Source organism: Clavelina lepadiformis, chromosome 2, assembly GCF_947623445.1.
Source record: "Clavelina lepadiformis chromosome 2, kaClaLepa1.1, whole genome shotgun sequence".
In the NCBI taxonomy this organism is placed as follows: domain Eukaryota; kingdom Metazoa; phylum Chordata; class Ascidiacea; order Aplousobranchia; family Clavelinidae; genus Clavelina; species Clavelina lepadiformis.
In genome coordinates, this window is record NC_135241.1 from 23,967,839 (window position 1) to 23,989,906 (window position 22,068).

Here is a 22,068-nt window from a genome sequence, read left to right on the forward strand (position 1 = left end):
ACAAAACTTTGAGAATCCAATCTTCAGCTCGAGATATTTTTCACAAAATGTGGCATATAATTTCTTCAAATTGCACAAAATGAGCTTCTTTTGCTTATGAAAATTTTTGGAAACACTTACATAATCTTTAATTCCAGGCATTAAGCGGGCAAATTCATCATTTTCATACATAAATGAAATCAAAATAATAGTAAGAATAATAATAATAAAATAATAAGAATCAAAATAGGAGTAGGCAAAATTGAAGTTCAAAAAAGGAACTCAAATTTACTGTAACCTCTCTCAGAGTGCACCTTTAGCAGGCAGTAATTAATGTTTTTGGTGAATAATCTTTAAACACTAGCAGTTGGTGCCTTGGAATTGCAACCTTGCATATATAATTATATATGCATGACCAGTTATACGATATTGCTCAAATCTGCATTTTATATCTTATAAGAATCTTAAAAATAGTGCTTGCTGTTAAAACCAACTTTATTCCTAAAGGACAAAAAACAAGTTTCCAATTTTTGGATACATGAAAATACATGAACCATGCTACACAAAAGTGCAAAAATTATGTTTCCAATGCGATTGCTATTTTTGTAATTGCGTCGTAAACTTGAACTTTGACATCAATGAAAAAACTTAAATTACTCCATGAAGGAGGTGTGATATAGGTTTTTTATGTGCTTAAATGAATTCCTTGACCCCAAAAATGGTAAATTCAACATTTGTTTTATTATTCTACCTTCAGAAATAAAGATATTAAAGAAAATCATAAAGCGTGACCAGTGCTCACTAGCCAAAAGCCATCGTGTGGCGAAAATTTCAAACTTGAATAACTCGAAAACGCCTGGAGATATTTTCAAAATTTTTTTTTTAATCTTCGGCTTTTTCCAAGGTCTATAACATATATTGAAATTATCAAAATCCAAGAGTAGTGGTTACAAATTTTAAAAAAATTGGTTGATTATACATGGAATGACTCTTAGGTTACAAGCTGAACTGTGCGGCAACGCTTATGTGGAACTGTTGGGAACAAATTGAAAGGAACTGACGAAATAAATAGCACAATAAACGCTATGTCTATCGCACATAAAGATGCAATACACATTTCAAATAAAAATTACGCCAATTATGTTATCTAGATGGCCAGTCTGAGAGCAAATGAAAATCCAGCGCCGGCGGTAAGTCCGACACAAATTGCAAATACCAGCAAAGTACCCACGATTCCAGTGTGTTCTTTTTCAACCAACCTGAAAAATAAAAAACATATTCCACAAACGGATTATCGAGAAACATTATCATTTAGATGAAAGGTATTGTCCATAAGATTGTGCACATTGCTTTTACGCACTTTATGATATACGATAAAGATTGTGGATTATGACAAGGTTCCACGATCACCAGTATTAAATCAGTCAATTGTTTCCACGATAAATTTTACATCAATAATGTGAAAAAATACCTTGGTCCATATTGCATTGATAAAGTGCTAAGATGTCCATTGGACAAACCAAAGATTGCCATGAAAACGATGAAATATGCATCGTTGTTGAATATAACTGGCAGCCTGGTGCGGGGCTGGACATTGCACAAAGCAAAAAGCGGCATAAATGCCACTCTTAATATGACCAGGAACACCAGCAACGAAGTTTGCTTCTCTGATGGCTGAAAATATATCAAATTATAACTTTTGTTGGCAAGAAGATTGCGTAACACAAAATAACAGCAACACATAATATTTAGCTATTAATATTTACATCTATAATAATGATTGCCAGTGCTGCTATAATTATGAAATCTACATGTTATGGAATATAGATATTACATAATGCCAATATCCTGCCGTGGTACGTCCAATCCAGTCAGTTGCATTATAAAGAAGAAAACAGCATACCGGTGAAAAATATAACGCTGCAAAATAAAACCAGGATGTAAGTTTATGTCTGCTGAGTCATGTCAATGAAAAGTTGACTGTTGTTGAATTTACTCACTGCTCCAAGTTGACTTTTGTGACATTGACTGTGTGCTTGCTGTTATTGATGGAAAGCACGCCAATGTGACAAAAAATATCAAAGTAAGAGATAAGCAATGTGGAAAAGTCTTCTTGAAAATGGACCACAGCGGAGGAAAAGTTTTGGTCTTAAAATGCACAACAAATTAAACAGTTTATCAAAAACTACTGCAAAACTGTTACAATTTTAAAACATGTATCAGAACAAATGGTACCGAGGCAATTCTAAAAATTAGTATCAAGATTTAAATTGCAACGTAACTGACAAAAAACCTGTCACATAAAGCATAGGCAAAGGAACTAAAAACCCATTTTTCTTTCATCCTCATAACAATTAAACTCTCAACATCTGTACCAACCTGCGTTGTCTCAGCATTCGTAAGCAAAGGCTCAAGATCATCGTCAAAATTCTCATCAACAAATACTTGATCTCTCGCCTCATTATTGTTCAATAGATGCCCGTGTCCTGTAAGAATACGGTTTAACGATAACATGTAACAAACGAGCTAGAGTTGAACACCAAGCTGCACATATTTGACAAGGCTCAAGTAGAGAATGATTAAGCCTAAGCTAAATGTTGTAAGTTCTGAAACATTAGCAAAGAAAGTTATGAGTAGAAAGAAAAAACGTTACCATTTCTGGAATATTCACCTTTATTTGGGTTTTTGTTAAGTTTGTAATGGTACAAGTAGAACACCTATATTAAACAAAAAATCTGTTTTAAAACGATAAAATAGGAATCAACAGCCAGCCAAGGTTGGTTTAACTTACATTTTTTGACAGTGATGCGTAGCACAATAATGTTACCACAAGAACGCCTGTTGCAATGAGAAAATAAGAAAATGCACTATTGGTGGGATTTTTGCTGACTGAAACACATAGCATAGTTGATTAGCATTCAGATAGCCAAGAAAACCATTCACAAAATCCACTGACACAAACATTTACTTTCTAACGGTTGAAGAATGTATTCTGTGAGTATAGTTTCAAGTCAAACAGCCACTCAAGTACAACAAAAATAAAAGATTTGTAAATGTAACTGATGTCAATTGCAGAGCAGCAATTGAGATCACATATATTTTCATACTCACATCCAATAGCAAATATCATTGCCACAGAAGCAAATATTCCACTTATTCCCTGATAACAAGAAAAATATGCAGAGGTTATCTATTATTAAGTCAAATACACATATTTATATCCCTAAACTTTAGACATAATGTTACCTTTGACATGACAGAAACAAATTTTTTCAACAAAAGCAAACAAAAAAATTAACGGAATTACCTGGCCTGCCATAATCGCTTGAACATACTTGGAAGGCATGCCCGACACAATTGCAAAAATACTTGATTGAAACACAGCTGAACCGGAATTAAGCGCAACAATCAGAATCATTGTGACAATGAAAAATGCTTGCTGCCATTTGGTTGTATCAACCTGTCATGTCAACACAAACATCAAGTAAAGAAAACACAAAAGTGATGATGCATGAAACGTTGTCATTAACCAATATTGGAATTGAACGCTGACTCACTTTTACCAAAGCGACAGTGATTATGAAGAAAATAATTTGACAAACGAGAGATCCCAGTATACGAATCTTTTCATTTGTCCTGTAAGTAATGTGGAAAGGTTCTAATAATATAATTGTAATTATCACATTTTTAATCATCTGATGTATGTATTCAGACTACGTTCAGTAACTGTCATAATTTGCTACATACATGCACCTTTCTAGAAATAAAATAATTAGAAATTGAGAAATAAGACTTGAAACTGTTCCACAAATTGACAGCGTATTTTCAAATAAGTTTTGCAGGTAAGTGTACTGAACGTCTTCGGAAGTATTTTTATCCCCGGTCATGTTAACAGGAATCATGCTTGTGTTACGAAACTTGTACATCCAATACTTCGAAGAAAAACAACATATAAGGGAACAATGCGCATAGTCCCGAGAAAGTTAAGCAATTCAAGGATGTTTAGTTGTTTACAAGGTCTGCTTACTTCATTCGCTGTTATAAAAAAATTCCAAGGAAGCAAACCACCGATTCCTATGATGTAGAAAGCTGCATAGACAAAATAGTACCTGCAAATGCAAGCAAGATATTACCAAAACGGTTTAAATTGAACGTAACTAATGGCCTATAGCCCTAACCAGAAGATAACAAGAAAATCACAGCGACCTTGCTCATGGATATATTGACATAAGTGTAGGCTACTTGACATTGTTATGAGAATCTTTATCTGTTCATCATGAATTAGAGAAATTTTTTCCTTTATTTACAATGTATGCAGTCTGCAAGACTTGGCTTACTTTAGACTGCAATTAACAGTAAACAGATAGGCCAATAATAACAAAATGCAAACTTTCTGTCTAATTATTTATTTACCTGTCCTTAGGCTGCATTACAACGTTCGTATAATCATCTGCGTTTGCACTATTTCCTACTGGATGGTTCATCACGTAAACGGTTATGCACAAATTTTAGCCGGTGACGATATAGCGTCACAAATCGCATACGTTACAGATTTATTAACTTATCTCATAATTTGTATAAGTAACAGGTTTTTTCATCGACAAGGTTGTCGTGAGAAAGAAATAGGGTCTAGTATACAAATGCAAAACCAAAAAAAATATTAGTTAGAATTTTTTCGTTATTGAACATGATAGGAAACTGCTAGGGGAAGTACCGTTATTATTTCGCCCTCGTCACGCTTCAATGCTGGCCTTTCCGGGTTTGACTTTGGTTAAGCCTTTGGACTTAGTGTAGCCAAAGAGGCTACAGGCTACATTTAGGCTACAGGCCTTACGAAGAAAGAACCCGAATTAAGGGAAGGTGACGTTTGTAAGCGTATATATCAGTATAGCCTATAGACAGGGTTGCCATACCGTCCTTATTTCTAAGAAATGTCCTTATATTCAGTTGCGTCCTTATTTTCGTCTTATTTTTAGGGCAGAGCATTTTTCGTATTTTGAACATTTTTACAGCTTTATTATATCATTTTGTAACGAAGATTTACCAAAATTAAGAACATGCAGATAGTGTCTCGTTTTTTTCTCCTGTTGTGCACTGTTTAAGGTGGTATTCGATTTTCGTTTCCTTGTCGTGCTTATTTTTGAGTTGAGACCGATGGCAAACCTGCCTATAGACCTAGCTTAATTTGGTTAACTTTGAAGTTTAAAATGGTGAGAAATTTGTAAAACTCAATGAAACTAGGCCTAAATATCAACAGGTATGCTTGCAGACTGAGACTGCAATATAAAAATGCCACGTATAAGTTGCATGCCTGAATGCAAGAACTGTCCACGCTTCATCAGGCGAACAGATAATCGAAGGTTGGTGTGGTGTCAAATTTGTTCCAAACATTGTAACGCAAAAATGTCGCATAACTCAGCGTAAGTTTTTTGGTCAAAACACTCATATTCCCGGTGAGTTTGTATGAATTGTTTTCTTGTTTGTAGTTTAAGTTGGTGACCTTTTAAGCTTTTGCTGAACGCGAGGACAATCTCCGAGGTTTTCCAGAGAAAAACTTATTCTATCACAATGTTGTTAACACAATACGTCAACAAAAGCTTGTCCAAAATTGTTAAAATACACTTGAGGCATATTTTTTCAGTTTATTAGCTGAATTAATTATCACCAGTTAAATTAGGCTATAGGCCTATCTACATATATTTTATCTTTATATATTTTCCCTTGTTTTAGTTGTTCCATAAGCAATGCGCGTTTTGAGGGGCGAAAATTACAAAATCGTGATGGTCCAATTAGACTAAAGGAGTTTGAATAAATTATAAGTTGTCGTAAAAACTTAGCAAAATTTATTTATCTTAGCAACCCTTATAGCACATTGTATCTGTTGGTATAGGATGTCATAATCTTCGACGTCATAGTTTTTGAGATTATAATTTTTATCATACGATTGCAGCTGATTTGAATTTATTACGAAAGGAACCAACATGACCCAAAGCACAGACGTAGCTTGGTGTGGGGAGACGTCTTTGTGAGCGTCTGTCTGTTTCGAAGTATAACTAACGAAGAACACAATAAACTTATTTGGCGAATGTAGGCCTACTTGGCGCTTTGCCGCTGCCCAGATGATAAACGTTTCACACGGTTTGATTGCAAGGCAATTGAGTTCAAAGAACCTCGTTTGAAACTTATATTGGACTTGATTTTAAGCACCAAAGAAAGTTTCTTTGTTAATTAATTTATACAATTTTATGACTTTTTGAGTAGTATTAGCCTAAACGCTTTATAGGTTTGCGATGTTAGCCTACCATATGATATAGCACAATTACATTATTGCAAAAATATTATTTTCCAAACAAAGGCCGAGAGTTGATGCAAGAGCCTAGTAATGCGGTAAATCTCAATGAAAAATTTCTGAATGATCTTAAAAACTTTATTAAACTTCACAGCCAGAGACAATTTTTCCTTAATGTACATGACTACTCCGCAAGCGCAAGTGTTCTGTTCGCTTGGAAATATTTTCGCAGCAACTCGGTTTAATACTTCGAGACACTCATAAAATGTTTGTCGGTGTGTTGTTACCAATGGGGCATTGGTTTGGCTTAGAACAAACGTTTTGTTGCAGGAATATACGGCGATAGCATAAACGAAATGTCTTGGGCAATCGGAGAATTGATGAAGCTTTTGCGAGAGCTACACTTGGAAGCAAACACTTTGGTGATTTTCTTGTCGGATCATGGACCTCAGGTGGAGCTTTGTCATCATGGCGGATCAATGGTACCTCTGCGAGGTTTTGTTTTTTTAACATTGAGCATAATTTAAAAAGCAAAAGCTTGGAATATTGAGAGATTAAGCACCATTGGTTTAGTCGATGTGCCGCAATTGTCATCAATAAGCCAACGTAGACAAGAGAAGACAAGAAATCCATCGCTATTTTTATGCGCATATTAAGCTTTCCAGGCTTTGCTCGATTTTTCCATGCATTAGCGCGTGTTATTAACTGCTGTAGCACTGGTTTTTCTTCCACTGCGGAAAAGACAAAACGTAAAATGATCAAATGATTCATAACATGTTACCTTCCCCTACGTGCGGTTTCATAAAGGAACTGAGACGTCAATAGACACTGTACTTGCAGTACGTTTTCAGAATGACAACATTAAAACTATGTTGTTCTTTTCTTTAGGTTCTCAAGTTAGGTTTAGTAAAAGATCGCCTTATTTTGTATCGGAATTAGCTGATAACGTGGTCTGTAGTGGAAAGTGGTAATTAAGTGGTAATCTAACACAAACTATGACTGCTGCATATAGGCCTATATAAATTTCACACATAGTTTATTTCAGGTGGCTATACCTGAAGAAGCAAATCGATGAAATAAATCAAATTTAACCTTTGAAGTGCTACAATTGATCTAATACTGCTTTTATTATAAATTTATCGTTCGCCGTTCGTCGTCAATTCCAAATTGACGAAAGAGAGAGAGCCGGTTGAATTTTAACAAGTAAAGGCAATTATGTTTATGACTTTTTTCAGAAACCGCTCCTTTGACTTTGCACTGGAGGTCACGCTTAACAAACAAATACATTTGTACTTTGTATTTCGGCACCATCGGATTTTCCATTTTTAGGAAGTCAACAGAAAGGGAAGCTTATTGCATTATTTCCTGTTTGGAAGCTCTTTAAACCAACAAACTATTGTTTAAAAGCTCTCTTTACCATGAGCAGACAGTTGGTTGTGAGCTAGTTATCTAAGACTAAAATTGAATTCAAGTGTTAGTTTTAGTTAATTTTTAGCGACAGTCATACATATTATTTTCGAATAATGTTGCTTATTTACAACAAACGCTTTGCAGAAAGATGTTTTGTTTGCATAACACTTACCTATGTCACGCTCTAGTGAACATGGCATACAACCTATCTCTTTTACACAAAATCTCATTTTATATCTGATGAGATAAAAAATGCTTTGCTACGTAAGCTCGCAAGGTCAATTGGTCTCAGACTGCAAACCAGCGTAATGTAGTGCAGTATCTATGCTACGGCCCTATATGGTTTATGATTATACGCGGTATAGCTTAGCTTCAGGTGATTTACGTCTGTACACTGTCTGACAATTGCTTCATGGACTAAAGGTCAATCTAGCTAGTAATCGGCAGTTGCACTGTACATTAAGGCAATGGCGCTACATGGAAGTCTGCTGTGGGCCTACGTACTGTTGCTTTACCCACGTTGACCTAAATTAAGTATCACCTAACAAACTGGCTACAATTGTGGATTACCATTCAAGTTCATTCAACAGCGGTTAGCTTTAGCGCAATGAACCTGTGATGATATTATAAAATTGCTTGCAAATCGAATGCCGCATAGAATACTTGTTTACGGAAATCGGCAAAGCAAAGCATTGCGTTACGTGTCGCCTATGCATGACTTCCTGTATATCGTTATAAATCGTGACGTGAGTTATTCTTTCATTTATAGCTATTCATTGCGTCACAGTCTACTAAGTTAACCCTAGAAAGTGGTCGACTTTATTATGTAGCTGTCACAATGTTTTATGTAAATGTGTGCGTTTAAAGAACCTTCAATACAATCAGAATATACAGTTGTCATTGTTGTGTAACCTTTGTAGTGAAGTGGGTAAACCTTACAGTTTAAGGTACCATATACCACTTTTCATTACAAACCTAAGTGTTAAAAATTAATACCGTATTATTTCGTACGATTAGACCATGCATTACTTTTTAGCTTTGCTATGAAGAAATCTTTCGCAGAGCGAAGGAAGACTGATACAATTACTGATTAGAAGCAAATCGTTTAGGGAATGGCCTTTATTAAAACCTTGCTGTTTCTCTCAGTAATCATTCCAATCAGTCTTGGTAAAAAATCACCAAATTTTGTCCTGATACTATCTGATGACGTGGGCTATGGTGACTTTCAATGCTATGGACACGCAACCCAGGAAAGAGGTGCTGTTGATGATCTTGCGGCGGAAGGGATGCGCTTCACACAATGGTATGCGCCTGATTCTTTGTGTTCGCCGAGTCGTGCTGCACTTTTGACAGGTACCGGTTTATTAATTGTTATATTAGCTTATTGTACCCTTGTACCGGTATCTGCTGTGATGCATTTGCATAGTTTTAAAAGAAGCGGCGATCCTGCAATTCATTTGCACGTTATTGAAGTTTAGTAAGCAGCATGTTTAGGGAGATATCCAATTCGTAGTGGAATTGTCGGTCCAAATCGGGTGTTCTGGCAATATGCTCGTGGTGGTTTGCCAAAATCGGAAGAAACACTTGCGGAAGGGTTGAAAAGATACAACTATACTACAGGAATAGTTGGAAAATGGCATTTAGGTTAAGTATGGACGAGTTTTACATTCCCTATAGCTGGTGAATTTTCAAACTATAGCAATAACTTTTTCACAGGGATCAACGAATTTGTAGCTAACGATGGAAATCATCTTCCCCATCATCATGGCTTCGATTATGTTGGGACGCTTCTATCATTCACTTACCACTTTCGTTGTGATCCAACAAAGGTAGTTTATGATCCAGTATTTTAACATCAATGAATTTTTTCATGTAGGTGATTCTCTTATAATTTAAGCATTATGTTGTTTAGCCAATTTTTATCCAGACAAGCCTAACTTTAGCAAATCAACTGTTTAAGGTGTGTTCTAGTTTAAGGCAGAGGAAAGAACAGAAAAATGTTTTCTGAACAAAGGCAGCAAGTTGGTTCAGCAGCCTATTACTTCGGAAGATCTCACTGAAAAAATTCTGAATGATTCTAAAAGTTTTATCAAACTTTACAGCAAGAAACCGTTTTTCCTGTACATGTCTATGCCGCAAGCACATAGTGCTTTGTTCGCTTCGAAGAATTTTCGCGGAAACTCTAAACGAGGTAAACTTTGTTGCTCGAATTTAGAAGTTGTCACCAGGTCCACTGAACAGAAACAAGCGACGTTGTAATTCATTTCCCAAGGGCATTACAACGGTACCGCCATTGAGTTGAGGCAACCCCATGCCATCAACCAATATTTACAAGGTACCACAAAAGCAAAGCCTACGCAGTTCAGTAGTATATAACTCGACAGCTTTTACCACTTATTGAAATGTGAGCCATATCTTTTTGGGTGATGTTGGCGAAGGCGAGCCTAATCGCTTTTGGGCACCCAACAAGACTTGCATTATTGCACTGCGAGCCCAGCGCTCTGCTAACTAGTCGAAAAATCGTTGAACAATCGATCAATCGAAGTTCTGTGTGTTGGAGCTTAAAATGAACGTTTTGTTGCAGGAATATATGGCGATAGCATAAACGAAATGTCTTGGGCAATCGGAGAATTGATAAAGCTTTTGCGAGAGCTACACTTGGACGAAAACACGTTGGTTATTTTCTTGTCGGATCATGGACCTCAGACGGAGCAATGTCATCATGGCGGATCAGCGGGACCTTTGCGAGGTTTTCTCTTTTAACATCGAGCATAACTTAAAAAGCAAAAGTTTGGAATATTGAAAGCCTGAAGTTTGCAGGATATTATATCAAAAAGGTTAAAGCGACATAAATCTTCCAGGTGGAAAATCCAGCACATGGGACGGAGGAATAAAGGTCCCGGCCGTGGCCTGGTGGCCGGGCACCATAAAACCAGGCTCGGTGTATCGCGGCGTGCTAAGCTCTATGGACATTTTTCCAACTTTCCTGAACCTTGCGGGTATAACCGGTTAACTCTGTGACAACATCCATGCACACGTTTCTCTAACTAACGTGTAACCTACCTGCGGTAGACAAAGCTCCGACCGTGTAGCTCAGGGTCTTGATTGTTGTAGAGTATTGGCGTGCAACAATCGCAAACACTTGCTTAAAGTTTTTCCTTCATGTAACAGGAGGAGAGACTGTAACTAAATTGGATGGAACGTCGCTTACTGACGTGCTGACTGGAACGCATGATGACGCCAAAGACCCTGCCAAGCACGATGTGTTATTTCATTACTGCTCCGACCAAATAATGGCTGTTCGAATCGGGCCTTACAAGGTTGATAATTTTTCGCTTACTTCAACTTATAAAAGAGGATTAAAAAATTTTCCGTTTCACATTTGTATTCGTTTGCAGCTTCACTACTATAGTCAGTATCAGAGAGATTATGAAGGTGACCTATGTAACAATGGCAACCCGTATGACGACAAACTGCTCTACTTTAACTGCAGCTTGTCTCATTACCATGACCCGCCGTTGATTTTCGACATAAATCAGGATCCCGGCGAGCAATTTCCTCTCGATCCTTCTAAGCAACAAGACTTGATCGAAAGAGCCGCATCATTAGTGCAGAAACATAGACAGACTATAATTCCTGTTCCCAGCCAACTTGGTAGCCATGACAGCAATGTGCAGCCCTGCTGTAATCCTCCACTGTGTGCTTGTAATTACCAGGCTGATGAAGATGACATTGAACTAAGTAAAGATGAATTATGAGTTTGCAATGAGAAAAGAGTTTGTTTTATATGATTTTCAGGCTATGCTTATTTGATGAGCGCCTGTTTTAATTACAAATGTGAAGTTTAATTTAAAATTTTGTTTGCAGTTTTACTCAGTTTACCATTTTCAAATAAGCCACATTGATGTTTATCCTTGTCGACTTTGTTCTATGAACTATCTGAAGTATTGCGTGTTAGTGCATACATGTGCAACCTTTTATGTTTCCTGTGCTTAAATTCCACTGAAAAAAATTGTTCTGTGGGCTAGGTGTTTGTTTTCGATAGCTTTCTTGCGTACTAAGATGGAATCACATAATGGATGTTGATGGTTGATATTCCAAAACGAGTATGTGCTCGAGCAAATCCAGATACCGAAAATTAGTGTTGTAATAACTCAAGTCTTGTTTTTCAATGACTTGACTGGAGCCAGTTCTTAAATGACTTAACTCAAGTTGTCGTATATGCTACACGTGGCAGCAAAATTCAAAGCTTTATGAAAGATAGAATGAATATTATAATACAAATAAATGAGGCCTAGCCTACTCTTCTGTTTAGAATAGTTTCCACCCTATTGACATTGAGATTATGCTGACGGATGGTATGAAGTTAAACAATTTTTGGCCATAACTGCTCTTTTTATCAGCAATCAACCATGGTAGTAATGCCGCAACCATTCCTGGATATAGGCTTCGTTGCAGTAAAGGCGGAAGTAACGGTTTTTTTTGCAGACGCGGTGTGGTCATATGAAATCCGATAAGTCGTTGCAAAATAAGTCTCGAAACAAAGTATTGAGAATTATGACAGTCCATACGCCTACGTAGCATAAACACAACAGCCAGAAAAAAAGAAAAAGTTTATTTAAATCAGATTTTTCTGGTTCCAGCTCTTGCGTTCATATTGCATTATATATTTTACACTTCATTTAATAATGATGATTGAGGCCATTTTGAATCACACTATTGCACTGTTGACAAAATGCTGTGGCATACCTTCACATTGCTTATTCCTACAATAGGTTATTAGGAAGCATGCTAGATTATCCCCTCGTCCATTGTTTTCGATTTTAATTATTTCGATATAATTCCGCTATCTGCTACTGACTATTTGCGTGACACGTACGATACTATACGTCTCTATCAATGGAGCTGGGTGACTTTAATTAGCATTTACAATACAACAAATAAACCTAAATAATACAATACACCTGCAAAGTGCGTGGTTATCATAGACATCAAATACTTTTACATTTGTGCCGACTTTTGATACGCCCCTATCTTCGCGCCAGTTTTGACCTGGTTGGTTGATAATAATAGAGTATGTTATTATACTGAAGGTCTACTTGTGCTTTGTGGTATTGATGGGTCTGTTCTCGCCTGTTAGTACTGTTGCTACTTCTTGTAAACCACAAAATCAGTAGCACTGTATGTATCGGGAGTTTGCCGCTTAGTAGGATATATTTACCTTCACTAATTTAAGACATTTTCGCGCAGTTGGCAATAATTTTAAAACGTTTCAGCTTTTGGATCTCTTATACTTTTGCACTCCACCTTATCAGGAATTTCCTTACCAAGGAATTATCAAGTAATACAAAAGAAATTCCTGCCTAATAGTTTCTCAATACTTCATCGTGATGTGTGAGTGCAAAAGTAAAAGAGACCTCAACTTTCATAAAATCAGTTTGTAGAGGCTTTGGGGTGTACTGCTGTATATACTATTTTGTGGTAACCGTTACACCATGTTGTTCATAATATTGACATAATAGCCAGTTGTATGTAATTATTGCAAAGTGAGACATATTGTCATTGTTCTTACTACTCAGCTCGTTCAATGGACTTTGTTAAAAGGAGTATTTTTAGAAAAAACTGATAAACTTTATGACTAAGCCTATAAAATGGCAGATATTGTCGTACCAAATAAAAAATTGAAACAAGGTATGTTGATGTCCAATCTGTTTTAACTTAATGCTTATTTTTTATTATAACAAACACTCACTTTGATTTTTACTTTGTTGGCACAATCAGTTCGTTATGTCCATGCACCATAATGATGTCATAATCATGTGTGCATTGTCATCACAATTTATTATTGACTTTCAAAGAACCAAATTTTTCTCATTTGTTTATTGATGTGACGTTTGCATGAAAAACGCTTGATGTTTATGGGAAGAGTCTTTTTTACCTATAAGTGTGTGTGTCACACTTGCTTTTTGTAGACTACAGGCCTATGCTGTTCTCATAAAAAGCAAGTTTTTCATATGAGTATAACTTTTACTTTTATGATTTTACCAGTTTAACGCAATGTTGTTGTCAATCTCCAGCACGACTTCCATTCAGCAAAATTCATCAAAATCAAGGTGAAGACGATGAAAGTAAGAAAGACGACACCCACAAGAAATATGTCTCAAATGACAATGACACAACCGCGGATATGACAGCTAAAACCAGCAACAAAACTTCCATGTCGTGAGTAACGTGATGGAATAGTTTTATAGCTTAATAAAGATACATATTGACTTTATGACGTTATGCATACTTGTGAGTTAGATATTTTGTAAAATGTCTTCAGCGTTAATAGGTTAATGATGTTCTTGGTTTAGTCTCCCATGCAACTGTACAATCATCATAGAAACGTCATGACCAGCGCCCTGTTATATATCTACTGTAGTTATGCTTTTGTGTGCTCGAATCCTGACTTTTTCAATGTTTTCCATGCGGTTGTAGGCCTAACAGAATCGAAGTGAAAGCAGATGTTCATTCTTCATCCATTCAGTGCCCTGAAGTGTCAACATCAAGCATACATTCCGATAGTGACCATGAAGTAAATATCCAGTTTAAGTGAACAGTGAAAGCTTGTTATAGTAACTTCATTTAATTCAAAACTTCAGACAGCTGTAAATTAGCCCATCTGATACCTGGAAAATGCTTATACCGTGAAATCAATTATATTTAAACCAACTTTTGGGACGCAAAGTTTGATTCTCAGCCGATAAAAAACAAGCTTTCTCTGTCTTCTTATTTAAGTCATTTCTGATTTTTATATTGTTGCTCAAAGCCTCAAAACGATCATCTACATGTGTCATGCAATTGTAGTTGCTGATTTTTTTTGTCATTTCTTTTAGTCTGAAGAAATGGATTGCATTGACCTCACGGAAGAAAATACATTGGATGCGAATGATGCAAAAGTAAGCTTTAACAGGTTTATACAACTTATAATACAATGTACAATGCAATACAGGTTTCGTTACATTTTTTTTTGTATTAAAGAATTAATTTTTTTTGCAGATATTTCAGGAAAAATTGTCTTCTGATGAAGGTAGCAGAATTGATGATGCCATTGATGCTGTAATTGCAAGATGTCACAAAGTAATTAATGATGAAACAGATTTGATTCCAGTTAAACGGAAACGCAGATCTAAATCACCAACCTCAATGATTGAACGAAATGAAAAAGATTCAAAAGCTAGCAGAAAGTTTCCGCCTAAAGTCTGCAGTCAAAAAACTGTTCCAGACATTGTTGTATTATCGCCTGACAGCGCGGACGAAAAGCCTGCAAAAATGAGGCGATCGGTTTTAGACATGCTAAATTCTTCAGGCTCTAAATCTTGTGACACACATCCTGGTGATGACGCAAAAGCAAGCGAAGACAAAGAAAATTTTGTGAACCTGAAACAAACAGAACAACCTGTTTCAACAGAATTTGAACAGAAATCACCGGAAAAATTTGCTGATGTTGAGATTATTAAGAAGAGACGTAGGTCCAAGTCTCCAGTCGAGCCAGATGCGGAAAAAGACAACATTAGTTGCAAAGTTGCAGATGAATCACAAGATCCCAATCCACTGCCCTCTACCTCAACACCTGATAAACCCACAAGAGATATCAGCCAAGCTGCCAAGAAACGGAGGACAACCCTGTCGCCTTCTCAAGCTGTTGATAGCAAGATCCAAAATGAAGGAGAAAAGTCTTCTCAAAACTCTGAACTTGTTGTGATAGATGTGTCCGATGCCATAACTCCATGCAAAGCTGCAGAAGATGATGACCAGTTGAGCATAGACAAGATGTCTCCCTCTTCGAATAAGAAAACTTCCCCGGGTGGCTCAGTAAGTGCTTAATAACAACATTAGTCTGTGCTATTTATTACATCTGATGTTGATGTTGATTACGTCATGACGTTGATCACATCTCTGACATTAGCTTGCTTATAAATCACAAGTGAGCTAAATTACCTCAGCAACACCTGCAAACACCGCTATCCTTATCTACCGATCAATTGACCAATCCGGTCGTTCTAGGTATAACGATTTTCCGGTAGTTCTAATAACAACATTAGTCTGTGCTATTTATTACATGTAGTATTTATAGCATTGCTGCATTTCACTTACAGAAGCCACGGAGCGCTCGCAAATTGAATCCGGAGACGCAGAAGCTTAAGGAAGAAAAAGTACGACATTTCATAATCTGCTGCTTCTAGAATTATAAAACCATCTTGAAAATTTTAAGGCTTTACCTTTGCTTGGAAACATCTGTCATAATTTTCATAATAGTTCCAGAACTTAAATGTGTGAAAGTAATACGCAAATCTAAATGACATCTCATATCCATCCCTGCGTAAAATCTTGCTGATATCTAGTGTAAGTTACATAAAGTGTTTCAGGAGAAAGAGAGAGAAGAGAAGAAAAAACAGAGGGAAGAGGAGAAACAAGCTCGGGAGCAGAAGAAAATTGAAGAGAAACGGAAAAAAGTGAAAATTTGTTGATTGCTATCCAGAATTTCTCATTTTTTGAAACATTTCATGAATCAATTCATTCCAGTTTTTTTCCTCGTAAAAACTGTTATGTGTTTGCAGGAAGAAGAAAAACTTCAACGAGAGGAGGAAAAGAAGAAGAAAAAAGAAGAGCAGGATCGGATCAAAGAAGAAAAACTACAAAAGAAGCAGGAGGAACTAGAGAGAAAGAAAGCTGAATTAGAGTAATTGCTAACCGACAAAATATTTGCATGTTGTCACTTGACATTGCCAAGAACTTTATACACTGCACATGACTGTATTCTACTTAAGCAATCGTGTTCATTATTTAGAGCAAAGAAAGTAGAAAAAGAACAAAAGGAGGAAGAAAAACGTAAAGAAAAAGAAAAACGTGAAGCTGAAAAGAAAGCGAAAGAAGATGAAAAATTAAAGCAACTTCAAGAAAAGCAGAAGCTCGAAGAGGAGAAAGTATTCTCATTTTAATTTAAAACATCATTTGCCACACGCACCAGTGCACTTCCTGGATATCTAAACGCCCGATAATGTGATTTTGTTGCAGAGGAAATTAAAACAAAAACAAGCCTCTGCGTTCAAAAGTTTTTTCTCACCGCCCCCGAAAGCACAAGCAGTAAAGAAGGTTGTTGCTTTGTTGTGCTTGCGCCTTCATCTCCCCGATCAACTTGAATTCAATGCATTTATTTTACAGAACACTGATAAAGGGGTTGGATCTTTTGTTCCATTTCAACTGAAGAACGATATGCATCTTCCTCCAAAAAGAAGAGTTCTGCTTCCTGTGGATGCTTCAAACCTGGATGAAGTTTTACAAGACCAGGTCAGTTTGTTTTATAGGATATGGTTTGTTCGTCTTGGCCAATAACAACCATCAAGCTACAGTGATTTTTAGATCCTTTCTTGCTTGCAGTTCATTCAGCATTGTGCATGTGTGCTGTTTGCGTTTGACAGAAAGTTAGCTGGATGTTTCTCATCATAACAAATCCATGTTTCATTATTTTAGATTGTATCGAATTCCTACTTAGAAGAGTTGAAGCACCGAGTTCGTAGTTGCCGGGCGACCATTTCTAAAAGAAGAAATAATTTGCTCAGGTTTGTTCCTCCCCAGCACACTTCTGCATCCTTTAAAGTGAAAACTTGAACTGAAACGAATTCCCATTTTAGTCTCTCTGAGGATGGGCTGGAAGTAGTGATGGTCGGTGATGCAAAGCACGCCATCAACATCCGAGCAAAACTTCTCCAGTTTTCGGAAAATGTACGTCCGCCTTATTATGGAACCTGGAAAAGAAAAAGTAATTGTTTGAGCGCAAGAAATCCACTAAGAAAAGACATGGTAAGCATGTGATTGCTTATATCTATATATTCCTTGTTTGTTTGTTGGAACAAGAGCCATTGTTTATTGACATCCGGTCTATAAAAACTCGCTTGCATTCTATCATGCATTGTTATTCATCATTAATCATCATTATTATGCTATTGTTACTCATTATCATTATTATAATTTTAAGTAAGTTTTTTTAAATTATTAATTTAACTTTGCTCAATATTTTGCCCAAACAAAATCTTTGTTTTGATTGGAGTTTGAAGATAATTTTTCCAGGATTTATTCGATTACGAAATCGACTCTGACGACGAGTGGGAAGAACCCGGGGAGGGAGAGGACATCGCCAATAGCGACGGGGTGAGTGTTGTCATGGTGAATTGTTTGTAAGTCGACTTGCTTACTTATACCCTTAGTCCAAGAAAAGGAGTTTATATGAAATGAGATTGAACGAGATTTTCATCAGCGATATAATCTGTGAAACATTTTGCCCAAAACTTGCAAAAACACTTATGTGGGGTCAGTGCTGATACATTAGGTCCAGCTTAATTTTACATCGGTGTATTTATACTGGTAAAGGTTTGTACCAAAGTTAGCAAACCGCTCAACTCAGGTCTCAGTTTAGGGTAACAACCTGGCTCTTTGTGATGCAGATTTGTTGATAAAATAATTAATAGTTTAACTGGTTGATTAATTGGTTCATTGCTAAATATTTTTGAACAATTTGTTATACTCAGTGGTCTTCCACACATACATTTTATGTCATCACTTGGTTTAATTTTTTTTCATTGGAAACCCTGACTTTTTTGACAGGAGGATGAGGTGGACAAGGACGAGGAAGATGACGACGGAGATGGATTCTTCGTTCCTCACGGATACCTCTCCGATGATGAGGGAGTGGATCGAGATGCGGAGGTTTCGAAATTCTTTTTTGATGTCGATGGTTTCTTAAGATATTTTAAGTTATATGTTTTGTCAATAGAAATAAACATCTTACAGGGATAGATCAATGTGGAAATGCTCACATTTTTATCAATGTCGTTTTGCATGAGTACGTTTATTGTTAAATCGGAAAATTATAATGTGATCGCAAACAAACAAAACAACAAGAGATTTTACCAGTAGTACCAGTACCAGTTTTCAGTAAGACAACAACGAGATTTTATCAGTAGTTTTAGTGACATGGCTACAGTTTGTTCGAGAACGTAAAGTCATGAATCTGATATTTCCAGGACGAAGGAAGCGGTGATATCTCTGAGCAAAAGTTGAAGATGAAACAGCAAGAATTTGAAAATTCTTTCAAACAGAAGATAAAAATTTTGACGCCGATTACTGTGGGATGTATCTGGGAGGACAATCGCGATGAATTTGAATCTCACCATGTGCAAATGCTGATAAAATATGAGGTATGGTCGTTTCAATTGTCACTCAAGTTTGCTTTTCGCTGTCTATCGGTTTTTTAGCATTTGTGTTTTTTCTCATTTTTCTTGTATTTTTTACGTGGGTTGTCTAATCCAGTCAGACAGTACGGCCAGCAAGTCTTAATTAAAACTCTTCATTTGGCTCTCAGAGCAATTTGAGTCTAATCCTTGTTTGACATAATTTAGGCTCAGTTTTTTACGCCGACCCCGATAGACGTTGACGGCATTCAACTTTCTGAAAATGGACAGAAATCAAAATCCGAAAGCAACAAAGCAAATGCTAAATCATACGGAGTGCCAGATGAAGGTGAGTTTAATTATGCTGTTCATTAGATATTAAAATCTGGCCGCTACGCGAAATTTTGGCAAGTTTGTCGTCCACATTCATTCCTTGTTTGATATGTTTTAAACTTTTACATCCCTAGTGTTGATTGTGATTTAGTAATTGTGTTGATTGATTGTTGCAATTTATTAATTTTTATTTTCTAAAACCAGCTATTCCTGATTTAATCCGGTTGCTTCACGGAAATCCTCACAGTTTAAGCCGATTGGTCCCAGAATTCCAGGCTTATTGGCAACACAAGAACGTGGAAAACGGTGCAATATCTGGTAACGCTCGGAAAGCATTATACCAACTTTTTAACATTCTCTTAGAATCTGTTATCCCACCTGCAAGTAACCTCATCTTCTCAATAGGAGTAGACAGTGGCCAGAAGCCATGTGTGAAGAAGGTTGATTTTCCTTGCTCCAGCAATGCTTTGTCTACTCAAAATTCCCCGGCCAATCCACAGAAGGAAAATCCTCTCTTGGTTTCCAAGATTACCCCATCAATTTCTGGTGAAGCCCCGTCAAGTGGAGTATCGGGGTTAATTGTCCCCACCAATCAACAGGAAAAGGGGCCGTTTTGGATTTCAAAGACACAACTGAACAAGAAAATTAAAGAAATCGGGGCGTACGGAAGGAAGGAGAAAATGACTCGCGCTTGTTGGTAATCAATCAAGTTGACATTAGCTCGTTCGATTTGTGTTCCTGTACTGATTAAATGTTATTTGCTGGCTTGTTTGGCAGCAATTTGCTTTGTCAAAATTTAGAGAAAGATTAGTGAAATGATATTTCTAGGTGGGTGTTGTCAATTTTTCGAATTTGACTAAATTTGAAATATTCTTGCAGGTTTGTCCTTGACTCCATCTTTGAAAAATATTCATTGGACCCCACCAAGTTCCCTGTGCCGTGCCAATGGGACTATTTAACTTTTACCCCTGACGTCACCCTGCTAAGTATGTGCGAGGTTACAACACAACCTGCCCCTGCACCTAGTGCAACGAGCACCCCAAAAACTTCCATCCAGAAGTTTGCATCTAAGGTCTTCGCTGAAGATTTACTCGAGAAGAGCAAGATGAGGTAGAATTATTATGTTTCTATGTTGAAATCTTGAGGTTTAATTTACTGGCAATTGGACTGATGCTTGATAACTAATTCTTTCAATTGTTTTATCAGAATTGATCAAGAAAAAGAAAAATTGGCACAACAACAATCCGCGTCTCTTGTATCGGTTGATAAATTTACTACAGCAAAGGTAAGAGTGTGATTAAAATATGTAAGTACACAGTGATGCTATGACTCAAATCAACGAACTACACCTGTGAGGTTACTCTGTCCAGCCCCTTCTCACTGTGCCGCAAATGAGTTTATTTCTTTGTAGCTTATTGGACAACGATAATATCTGGACCCCTTTGTTAAAAAAGTTTTAACTCCAGTGTTCAGCTCGCTTGGTTCTGGCTGGTTATGTTTAAGTTAATGTTTAAGTTCAAAATTACTGCTCTTTGATCAGGTGATGTTGTAGAGTAATAACATTTTCGTCATTTTCAGATTGCCCCAGAAGCCTTAATCGAGCAGTCAAGTCGCAAGATAGCCCAGGAGCAAGCTGCCCGCTCGTCATCAATGGAAACTGGTGATTGTGATGACATAAACGTTGATTGTTTGGTTTCTCAAGAGAATGCTTCATTTGTCGTTCCCACCCACGCTGCGTTTAAATCTTTCTTTAAGTTGGATCTATCAGTTGACAGCAAGACATTGGAAAATAATTCGACTCCTGAGGTGTGTTGTGAGATTTTTCAGCTTTTAGGTTTTGTGTGAAATTGTTTGTTTCTTTGAAGAAACTTAAATACTCGGGTATTTTGCTGAAACTCTCATACAGTACGTACAGTTGTGCTACTAATTAAATATGGAGTATTTACTGGGCAGCTAGAATAGCATTCGTGCCATTCATCTGTCTCTGCAACGCCGCCCTCTCCTGTGTAATCAAATAGTCTGTTTCTTTGTCAGCTAACATACGCACACATGCGATGGTTTTGTAATAACTTGCATATCTGCAGGAAAAGAAATCAGTTGAGGATGAAATAATTGATAATATTGTGGAAAATATGGGAGCTGATCCCGCTGCATCCACTGAGGTTGGTGGAGGAGTTGAGAGTGAGAAGATGACGATAGATTAACCGGGATGCTGCGGAGTGCAGAGATCAATCTTCTTGTTACTTTTGTGTAGTCTTATGCATAGTTCACATATAATTTTGATGGTTTTCTACAAGGGCAATTATATATATATAGAGCGTCTGCTCGCATTCTACTAACTTTCTTTAGCTAATTTTTGCTCATTCTATGTTCATATTTACTTTCCAAGGTCTTCTACTCGAAATTGCTCTTGTCATTTCCATAATTACATTGTATGATAATTTCGTGCATTACTGCCCACTTGTAGCCGTGAAGTCTTATTCTAGGAATAAATGTTTGGTTCACACTGAAGAAGGTTTGCTAGTTTAGTTACATTTTATCATATAGAAGGAACTATACATTTCAGGGTTGTTTACAAAGGACTTTTATGGGTTCAACGACGCACTAGTTATTTTACTACCACAGAAAACGCTGTGGCGCTCGTGAGCTACATGTAAACCACGGTATTGCACGCACGTGAATTTCTACCCATTAACATAATTTGTTTGGTAACTCTTTGACTGGTTGAGTTGTAATTTTTACCTTATCGAGCTGATAATGATTTATTATCAAAGTTAAAAGTTTTTCAAACGGGCGAGTTAGTTTCAGGTATGTACAATTCCAAGCGAACTATTGCCAAAAAAC

The 22,068-nt window shown here is 36.8% G+C and overlaps 3 protein-coding genes across 7 annotated transcripts; 2 read left to right on the forward strand and 1 right to left on the reverse strand.

Moving 5' to 3' along the window:
- Positions 1-973: 973 nt before the first annotated feature.
- Positions 974-4,619, reverse strand: LOC143446722 (equilibrative nucleoside transporter 2-like). 2 transcript variants are annotated; one of them, XM_076946485.1, is made up of 13 exons: positions 4,393-4,619; positions 4,007-4,088; positions 3,733-3,911; positions 3,537-3,615; positions 3,287-3,439; positions 3,091-3,139; positions 2,771-2,868; positions 2,651-2,696; positions 2,359-2,465; positions 1,980-2,127; positions 1,814-1,899; positions 1,451-1,653; positions 974-1,238 (listed from the first exon to the last, which is right to left on the reverse strand). In XM_076946485.1, exons 1-13 carry the CDS (start codon positions 4,461-4,463, stop codon positions 1,127-1,129), a joined length of 1,413 nt encoding a protein of 470 aa, XP_076802600.1. In that variant the 5' UTR covers positions 4,464-4,619; the 3' UTR covers positions 974-1,126. The 2 variants fall into 2 exon arrangements, with proteins under 2 accessions (XP_076802600.1, XP_076802601.1); XM_076946486.1 differs by lacking the exons at positions 3,733-3,911; positions 4,393-4,619 and having other exon boundaries at positions 4,007-4,073.
- A 2,449-nt stretch (positions 4,620-7,068) lies between these two features.
- On the forward strand, positions 7,069-11,803 carry LOC143446721 (arylsulfatase-like). 4 transcript variants are annotated; one of them, XM_076946482.1, is made up of 9 exons: positions 7,069-8,270; positions 8,825-9,031; positions 9,173-9,322; positions 9,395-9,507; positions 9,650-9,869; positions 10,263-10,427; positions 10,540-10,677; positions 10,850-10,998; positions 11,077-11,803. In XM_076946482.1, exons 2-9 carry the CDS (start codon positions 8,965-8,967, stop codon positions 11,434-11,436), a joined length of 1,362 nt encoding a protein of 453 aa, XP_076802597.1. In that variant the 5' UTR covers positions 7,069-8,270; positions 8,825-8,964; the 3' UTR covers positions 11,437-11,803. The 4 variants fall into 4 exon arrangements, with proteins under 4 accessions (XP_076802597.1, XP_076802598.1, XP_076802596.1 ...); XM_076946483.1 differs by lacking the exon at positions 7,069-8,270 and adding an exon at positions 8,285-8,424; XM_076946484.1 differs by lacking the exon at positions 7,069-8,270 and adding an exon at positions 8,454-8,625.
- Positions 11,804-13,255: 1,452 nt separating this feature from the next.
- Positions 13,256-21,738, forward strand: LOC143446757 (uncharacterized). The gene is made up of 23 exons (XM_076946539.1): positions 13,256-13,369; positions 13,756-13,900; positions 14,159-14,255; positions 14,557-14,619; positions 14,720-15,535; positions 15,820-15,876; positions 16,090-16,176; positions 16,282-16,403; positions 16,512-16,647; positions 16,739-16,816; positions 16,886-17,011; positions 17,195-17,283; positions 17,356-17,524; positions 17,792-17,872; positions 18,326-18,427; positions 18,745-18,918; positions 19,120-19,240; positions 19,429-19,542; positions 19,630-19,921; positions 20,104-20,334; positions 20,431-20,509; positions 20,803-21,030; positions 21,309-21,738. Exons 1-23 carry the CDS (start codon positions 13,330-13,332, stop codon positions 21,426-21,428), a joined length of 3,567 nt encoding a protein of 1,188 aa, XP_076802654.1. The 5' UTR covers positions 13,256-13,329; the 3' UTR covers positions 21,429-21,738.
- The last annotated feature ends 330 nt before the right edge of the window (positions 21,739-22,068 follow it).

Excerpts from the sequence above, each read along its gene's own strand:
- LOC143446721 (XM_076946481.1), top strand. The coding sequence starts at position 8,791 with ATGGCCTTTATTAAAACCTTGCTGTTTCTCTCAGTAATCATTCCAATC. Across the intron at positions 9,032-9,172 it reads TCGTGCTGCACTTTTGACAG|GGAGATATCCAATTCGTAGT; the intron begins GTACCGGTTTAT and ends CAGCATGTTTAG. Across the intron at positions 9,508-9,649 it reads TTCGTTGTGATCCAACAAAG|TTTAAGGCAGAGGAAAGAAC; the intron begins GTAGTTTATGAT and ends GGTGTGTTCTAG.
- LOC143446722 (XM_076946485.1), bottom strand. The coding sequence starts at position 4,463 with ATGAACCATCCAGTAGGAAATAGTGCAAACGCAGATGATTATACGAAC. Across the intron at positions 3,616-3,732 it reads ATTATTTTATTTCTAGAAAG|GACAAATGAAAAGATTCGTA; the intron begins GTGCATGTATGT and ends CATTACTTACAG. Across the intron at positions 2,697-2,770 it reads ACGCATCACTGTCAAAAAAT|GTGTTCTACTTGTACCATTA; the intron begins GTAAGTTAAACC and ends TGTTTAATATAG.
- LOC143446757 (XM_076946539.1), top strand. The coding sequence starts at position 13,330 with ATGGCAGATATTGTCGTACCAAATAAAAAATTGAAACAAG. Across the intron at positions 16,648-16,738 it reads AGAAGCTCGAAGAGGAGAAA|AGGAAATTAAAACAAAAACA; the intron begins GTATTCTCATTT and ends ATTTTGTTGCAG. Across the intron at positions 16,817-16,885 it reads AAGCACAAGCAGTAAAGAAG|AACACTGATAAAGGGGTTGG; the intron begins GTTGTTGCTTTG and ends TTTATTTTACAG.